The 8,606-nt window shown below is 40.8% G+C and overlaps 1 protein-coding gene across 1 annotated transcript; it reads left to right on the forward strand.

Moving 5' to 3' along the window:
• The first annotated feature begins 890 nt into the window (after nucleotides 1-890).
• LOC144580896 (uncharacterized) lies at nucleotides 891-6,023 on the forward strand. The gene is made up of 2 exons (XM_078361277.1): nucleotides 891-1,196; nucleotides 4,323-6,023. Exons 1-2 carry the CDS (start codon nucleotides 1,132-1,134, stop codon nucleotides 4,600-4,602), a joined length of 345 nt encoding a protein of 114 aa, XP_078217403.1. The 5' UTR covers nucleotides 891-1,131; the 3' UTR covers nucleotides 4,603-6,023.
• Nucleotides 6,024-8,606: the final 2,583 nt, after the last annotated feature.

The following is an 8,606-nucleotide window of genomic DNA, read 5'->3' on the forward strand; positions in this document are numbered from 1 at the left end:
CTGTCTGCTTCCATGTCCCCCTTCAGTCTCTGTGTAAGCAATAAACTTGCTGCAATTGAAATGTCTAAGAGGAGCAGAGACCTCTACCCATATTTTCCCTGGACCCAAGCCTTTGTTTTAGCTCCTGATGCAAAACAGGTTTAACCAGCCACCTTAAGGGTGCCATTGTATCTTTGGAATGTAAAATCATTGAAATGTAAACTACTACCACTAGCCCCCTTAAACTGCTTCCTGAGCAGGATATCAAGCCCCGGATATCTATTTTATGGAGTTTTTGTTTCCTTTCTGTTTTCCCCTTTGTTTCTTTCTGCTGAGATAAGGTAAATGTAAACAAGACAAAAGGTATAAAAGCTGTAACCCACAAAAATAAATTTGCTGCGTTTTGGCCATAATCTTCACGCAGCCCTCCAGACTCTACTTTTCTATATTCTTTCTTTTCCGCGCACTCTCTCTCTCAGGTTGAACGAGACATCTACGTTGGCGGTCTCGGGGACTCCCGCGGGTCGGTAGTCCCCCGGCAGACGTGCCGGACCCCGACATCTGGCGCCTTGGAACAGGGACCTGAGTACGAGAGGTGAATCTGGCACCTGGGAACAGGGACCTGAGTACGAGAGGTACAGTGACGCACCCCCAATCAGAGGAGACAAGGTAAAGCCGCGGTTCTTGTAGTTCTGGACTCAAAATTCATCTGGAGTAAAATGGGGCAGTCTGAGTCCAAAAATAAGTTAATGTTCACGAAATTATTACATCAAATGTTAAGAAAGAGAGGTGTTGATGTAAAAAAGAAACATGTTTCTAAGTTTTTAGAGATTGTTTATGTATTGTGTCCGTGGGTCCCTGAGGAGGGATCGTTAGATGAATCGACGTGGAGTAAAATAGGAACTAAGATTGAGGAATATGCCGCCGCTCATCAATTTTCTCCGCAGGCAGAATTGCTTCTCTCGGTCTGGCCTCACCTGCGCCAGGCTATCTGCCTGCCTCACTGCTCCCCTGGTGTTTCTCTTGCTTCTAGTTCCTCTTCTTTCTCTAGCAAATCTAACCCTGATGGTGGAGGGGGCGGCGGTAATTTACCACCTTGCAATCCTCTAAACGAGCCCGATTCCGCTCTTGGAGTCGGACCTGAAGCCAGAAATGGGGGAGCTTCGGACGAAAAGATCAGAGCCGGAGCAGAAATCAGCGCTTCAGAGAGTGCGCAGGTAAGGGCTTCAGCTGTGCCCTCAATTTCTACCCTCGAGGAATTATCCAGGCTTCTGGCTTCGCTTTCCAAACCTCAAGCTTTCCCTGTTGTTACTACGCTTTCCTCTAAGCCTGTGGTGTGCTCTATGCCACGAGAACCTATCCTTGCAACTACTTATGCCTTTGAGTCTATGAAACAGGGATTTCCCGATTCTGACCTTCACCTCGTCTGTCCTGTTATAGAGGTGACCAATCAAAACGGCGAGATTGTTCGCCATTATGAACCTATTCCACCAAAATTCATGAAAGATTTCAAGGAGGCAGTGACTAATTATGGACCCACTGCACCTTATACTCTCTCTTTACTCGAAAATTTTGGTACTCAGGCCATGACTCCTGCAGATTGGCATCGCATCGCCAATGCCTGCCTTTCAGGTGGTGACTACTTATTGTGGAAAGCTTATTATGATGATGCCGCTTTTGAGTTGGTGGAAAAGAATGAGAGACAAAGAGTGGGAGTTAATTTACCGATGTTAAAAGGTACAGGTGATTATGAAAGTGTTCAGGCACAAGTTGCCCTCCCAGAAGCAGCATTTGGGCAGGTAAACGCTTTAGCTTTGCGTGCCTGGAGAAAGCTTCCCACTCATGGAGAATTTACTGATGAAATTACCAAAATTAAACAGGGAAATGAGGAACCCTACCAAAATTTTATCTCTCGATTAATGCAGGCAGTCAAACAGCAATTTGGAGATAGCGAGTCAGCTCAATTATTTACGAAACAATTGGCCTATGAAAATGCTAATACTACTTGCCAGTCCATGGAATACTCCTATTTTTGTCATTAGAAAGAAATCTGGTAAATGGAGACTTTTACAAGACCTTAGGAAAGTGAATGAAATTATGGAAATCATGGGACCACTGCAACCTGGTCTCCCTTCGCCTGTTGTTGTTCCTCAAAATTGGGAATTACTAGTCATTGATTTGAAAGATTGCTTCTTTTCCATCCCCTTGGCACCTCAAGATTGCTGCAGGTTTGCCTTCAGTGTTCCTGCAACCAATTTTGACAGGCCTTTTGAGCGCTATGAGTGGACGGTTCTTCCTCAAGGTATGGCGAACAGCCCCACCTTGTGTCAGAAATTTGTTGCTCAGGTAATTGCACCCGTCCGTGAGCGCTATCCGGATGTCCTTTTGTTACATTATACGGATGATCTCCTTTTGGCGGCTCCTTCCCCTGGCCTCCTACAGGAAGCCTTTCGGGATTTAAGCGACCTCCTTACAAATTCAAACTTAGTTATATCTCCTGAAAAAGTCCAAAAGGTAACTCCTTTCCATTATTTGGGTCGCCTCATTGACTCCAATCAAGTGTCCTATAAGACTCCTGTCTTATCAACTGCCCATCTCATTACGCTGAATGATCTCCAAAAGTTTTTGGGAGACATTAACTGGATCAGGCCTAGTCTTAAATTAACTACTTGTCAGCTTAAGCCTCTTTTTGATATGCTCAGAGGCCCCGCAGACCCAAAGTCTCCCCGGATACTTACTAATGAAGCTAGACATGCCTTGCAATTGGTGCAAGATGCTCTCTCAGAACAAAAACTAAACCGTGTCACTACTGGAGTGTCTTGGTGTTTATGCATTTTATGCACCTCTTACACCCCCACAGGTCTTTTCTGGCAAAAAGGAATCTTAGAGTGGCTCCACCTGTCTGCCAGCCGGCCTCGTATTGCCACTCCTTATCACGATTTAGTATCTATGCTAATCGCCAAAGGCCGCCTCAGGGCACTCACTCTCTTTGGCTCTGACCCACCTATTGTGATTGTTCCTTACACCGCCCAAGAACAACCTTGGTTGTGGTCATTTTCTGACTCATGGCAATTAGCTCTTGCAAATTTCACAGGGCAGCTTTCCTGCCACTATCCCAAAGACAAAATACTGCATTTTAATTCCAGATGTAATCTTATTTTCCCCAAGACATGTTCTTTGCAGCCAATTTCTCAGGCCGCTTTGGCATTCACAGACGGTTCCTCAAACGGACTTGCTGCTGGACAAATTGATGATGTTCCCTTTTCTTTCCAGACACCTGAAACTTCCGCCCAAAGGGTAGAATTGCTTGCTGTTCAACATGTGCTCTCCACCTGTGGTCAATCAGTTAATATATACTCTGACAGTCAATATGTAGTTAACCTGATCAATCTGCTAGAGACAGCACCCTTGTCATTTTCTGACAGTTCTGCTATAATACACCTACTTCTTCCTTTACAGCAGACTATCCGCAAGTGGACTCATCAATTCTTTATTGGTCACATTCGTGCACATACTGATTTACCCGGTCCTCTCTCTGCAGGCAACAGGAATGCTGATGCTCTCACACGCCCAGTAATCGCTTCTGCCCTTTCTCCTCTAAGACAGGCTGAGATGTCCCATGCCCTGCACCACCAGGGCTCCCGTAGCCTGATACTGCAGTTTCAGATCACCAGAGAACAAGCTCGTGCCATTGTTAAGCAGTGCCCTGCTTGTGTGACTCATTTACCTCAACCCACACATACCGGAGTAAACCCTCGTGGTCTACAACCTGGCCACATCTTTCAGATGGATGTCACCCATATTGCTTCTTTTGGTCGTTTAAAATATGTGCATGTAACTATCGACACTTTTTCTCATTTCATAATAGCTTCAGCCCATACAGGAGAGGCAGTCAAAGACGTGACTGCTCATTGTCTACGCGTGTTCTCCAACCTAGGTGCACCAAAAATTGTAAAGACTGATAATGCTCCAGCTTACACCAGCTCTTCATTCCAAACCTTTTGTTCTCAATTTCAGGTGATTCATAAAACAGGAATTCCCTATAATCCTCAAGGACAGGGAATTGTTGAACGTGCTCATGCCACCCTTAAAACTTTATTACTTAAACTAAATAATTCACCTCCTTCCTTTTACAAGTCTCCACATGATGTACTTCGACATGCTCTTTATGTTCTAAATTTTTTAACCCTTGATGCAGAAGGTCACTCAGCAGCTGATCGTTTCTGGCACCCAAAGGGCTCAGCCACGCCTATGGTGTTATGGAGAGATTTACTTTCTAATCAATGGAATGGCCCTGACCCTGTATTAGTTTGGGGCAGAGGTCACGTATGTGTTTTTCCTAGGTCTGCCCCCTCACCTATCTGGGTGCCTGAGCGACACGTCAAGCATGCCCCGAAGAAGACAGTCCTCTCTAAGGCCAGTGACCAGCCCTCTTCCTCAACTGACATCTCCTCGTCAGCCGAGCCCTCAGATGACTTCACCGAACTCCCTTCCCCTGAGAATCCGATGTCTACGCCTACAGAAGACGACATCCCGCCGTGTCCATCGCCAGTGGCACCAGCTGACACCTCCTCAAAAGGTTCCAGTCCCGACCTGGACCCAGATGTGACACCTAGTGGCTGATGCGTCACACATTGTTCGTCAGCAAGGACATTCTCTTAATCCGGTTACTCTATTTTTAGCCATGCTAGCCATTTTTTCTTGTGATTCTACGTCGGCAATTATAGCCATTGTGTCTGTGATAACTTCTACAGCTACAGCTGCTGTTAGTCTTTCAAAATCCATTAATACTGCTGTATATGCAAATCATTTAGCCAAAAATGTTTCTATTGCTATGGGATCTCAAATGTCTATTGATGACAAGTTAGAAGCTAAACTGCATCATTTAAAGTTAGACAGTAAAATAGGCGTTAGCTAACATTTGAGGTGTTTGTACAAAAAAGAGGCACACAGAATGTCAGTCCTAGCAGAGGTGGCGGGCTCAAGCTGAAGAAATGTGGGTGTATGTGCTCCTCAGTGACATATAATCTAATATCACTTGCAAGGCCATTAGCCTCTAAAGATAATATTGACTATGATGCTGGACCTGAAGGGATGGCTGGTTAGTTAATGACGGGTAAGATCCTCAGGGAAGGACAACCTAAGACAGGCACAGCCGCAGTAAGGCCAGCATACACCAGGGATGTGCCCAGCCGGCAATCCCTCCTGAGGCTTTTGAGAATTACCCCACAATGCTGTAAATCTAGCTTGTCTTCCTAGTGAAGGTGACAGCTGCCACTGACTGCTGCTTGGACATGAAATTCCTGTGTGGTCTGTTTCAATGTACTACACCCTACATATTAATAATAGTAATGCTTGATGTTGTGCCTGCCATGTGTCTTCCATCTTGTGTTCTCCACCCTCCGAGAGATGCAACTGAAGCTGTTTACACTTCATTTGCAAAGTAAAAAAACGGGAGATGTGGTGTTCGCGCCAAAAGCTCGAGACAGTTGACTCGTCCCAGTTTGGCTGCTGGACCTGTACTGCATTTCCTCACCTCGAGGGCTGTCGAGTGAGACAGGGCCGTAAGCTGACTCACTAAAAGCAACAACAGGATGCAAAGCAAAGGCCTGCAGTTTATGAGGACATTGTGCTGTCTGCTTCCATGTCCCCCTTCAGTCTCTGTGTAAGCAATAAACTTGCTGCAATTGAAATGTCTAAGAGGAGCAGAGACCTCTACCCATATTTTCCCTGGACCCAAGCCTTTGTTTTAGCTCCTGATGCAAAACAGGTTTAACCAGCCACCTTAAGGGTGCCATTGTATCTTTGGAATGTAAAATCATTGAAATGTAAACTACTACCACTAGCCCCCTTAAACTGCTTCCTGAGCAGGATATCAAGCCCCGGATATCTATTTTATGGAGTTTTTGTTTCCTTTCTGTTTTCCCCTTTGTTTCTTTCTGCTGAGATAAGGTAAATGTAAACAAGACAAAAGGTATAAAAGCTGTAACCCACAAAAATAAATTTGCTGCGTTTTGGCCATAATCTTCACGCAGCCCTCCAGACTCTACTTTTCTATATTCTTTCTTTTCCGCGCACTCTCTCTCTCAGGTTGAACGAGACATCTACGTTGGCGGTCTTGGGGACTCCCGCGGGTCGGTAGTCCCCTGGCAGACGTGCCGGACCCCGATACCAATGTTAAAAACAAAATTGCTCTGAATATAATCTGTCAGAAATAATATACAATGCACTATTCTACTCTGTTTTTGAGTATATACACAAACTCAATATGCTCTCTCATGTAAAATACCGAAATTCTAATTTTACGCGATTCGAAAAAAATCTAAATAATATCTGAAGGCCCCAAAGTTAAAAGAAAATGGCTCTGAATATAGTCTGTTAGATAAAATTTACAATGCCTTATTCTACTCTTTTTTGGAGTATATACACCAACTCAGTATGCTCTCTCACGTAAATCACAGAAATTCTAATTTTACGTGAATCAAAAGAAATCTAAATATTATCTAGGCACCCCAATGTTAAAAACAAAATTGCCCTGAATATAATCTGTCAGAAAATATATACAATGCCATATTCTACACTCTTTTAAAGCATATACACCCAACTCCATATGCTCTCTCATGTAAAATAAAGAAATTCTATATTTAAGCGAATCGAAAAAATTCTAGATATTATCTAGGCACCTCAATGTTGAAAGCAAAACTGCTATTAATATAATCTGTCAGATAAAATATACAATGCCCTTTACTTCTCTGTTTTGTAGTATATACACCAACTCAATATGCTCTCTCATGTAAAATACAGAAATTCTAATTCTACCCAAATCGAAAAAATATAAATATTATCAAGGCACCCCAATGTTAAAAAATAAATTGCTCTGAATATAATCTGTCAGAAAAAATATACAGTGCCCTATTCTACTCTGTTTTGGAGTATATACAACAACTTAGTATGCTCTCTCATGTAAAATACCGAAATTCTAATTTTAAGTGAATCGATAAGTTTCTAAATATTATCTAGGCACTGCAATTTAAAAACAAAATTGCTCTTAAATAAATCTGTCAGAATAAAGGTACAATGGCCTTTTCTACTCTGTTTTGTAGTATATAGAGCAACACAATATGCTCTGTCATGTAAAATACAGAAATTATAATACTACCCAAATCGAAATATCTGAATATTATTTAGTCAACCCAATGTTAAAAACAAAATTGCTCTGAATATAATCTGTCAGAAATAATATACAATGCCCTATTCTACTCTGTTTTTGAATATATACACCAACTCAATATGCTCTCTCATGTAAAATACCGAAATTCTAAATTTACGCGAATCGAAAAAAATATAAATAATATCTAGGCGCCCCAAAGTTAAAAGAAAATGGCTCTGAATATAGTCTGTTAGAAAAAATATACAATGCCTTATTCTACTCTGTTTTGGAGTATATACACCAACTCAGTATGATCTCTCATGTAAAATACAGAAATTCTAATTTTACCCGAATCAAAAAAATCTATATATTATTTAGTCAACCCAATGTTAAAAACAAAATTGCTCTGAATATAATCTGTCAGAGAAAATGTACAATGATCTATTCTACTCTGTTTTGTATTATATACACCAACTCAATATGCTCTTTCATGTAAAATACAGAAATTCTATATTTAAGCAAATCGAAAAATATCTAAATATTATCTAGACACCTTAATGTTAAAAGCAAAATTGCTCTGAATATAATCTGTCAAAAAAAATACACAATGCCATTTTCTACTCTGTTTTGTACTATATACACCAACTCAATATGCTCTGGCATGTAAAATACAGAAATTCTAATTTTATAAGTATCGAAAAAATCTGAATATTACGTAGGCACGTCAATGTTAAAAACAAAATTGCTCTGAATATAATCTTTCAGAAAAAATACACAATGCCCTATTCTACTCTGTTTTGGAGTATGTACACCAACTCAGTATGGTCTCTCATGTAAAATACCGAAATTCTAATTTTACCTGAATCGAAACAATCAAAATATTATGTAGGCAACCCAATGATACAAACAAAATTGCTCTGAATATAATCTGTCACAAAAATATTCAATCCCCTATTCTACTCTGTTTAGGAGTATATACACCAACTCAATATGCTCTCTCATGTAAAATACAGAAATTCTAATTTTACTGGAATCGAAAAACTCTAAATATTATCTAGGCACCTCAGTGTTAAAGAAAATTGCTCTGAATATAATCTGTCAGAAAAAATATACAATGCCCTATTCTACTCTGTTTTGGAGTATATACACCAACTCCACATTCTCTCTAATGTAAAATACAGAAATTCTATATTTAAGCGAATCAAAAAAAATCTAAATATTATCTAGGCACCCCAAAGTTAAAAACAAAATCGCTCTGAATATAATCTGTCAGAAAAAATATACAATGCCCTATTCTACTCTGTTTTGGAGTATATACACCAACTCCATATGCTCTCTCATGTAAAATATTGAAATTCTAATTTTACGTGAATCGAAAAAAACCTAAATAATATCTAGCCGCCCCAAAGTTTAAAGAAAATGGGTCTGAATATAGTCTGTTAGAAAAAATATACAATGCCTTATTCTACGCTGTTTT

The sequence above is a fragment of the Callithrix jacchus genome, chromosome 22 (genome assembly GCF_049354715.1).
Source record: "Callithrix jacchus isolate 240 chromosome 22, calJac240_pri, whole genome shotgun sequence".
Lineage (NCBI taxonomy): Eukaryota > Metazoa > Chordata > Mammalia > Primates > Cebidae > Callithrix > Callithrix jacchus.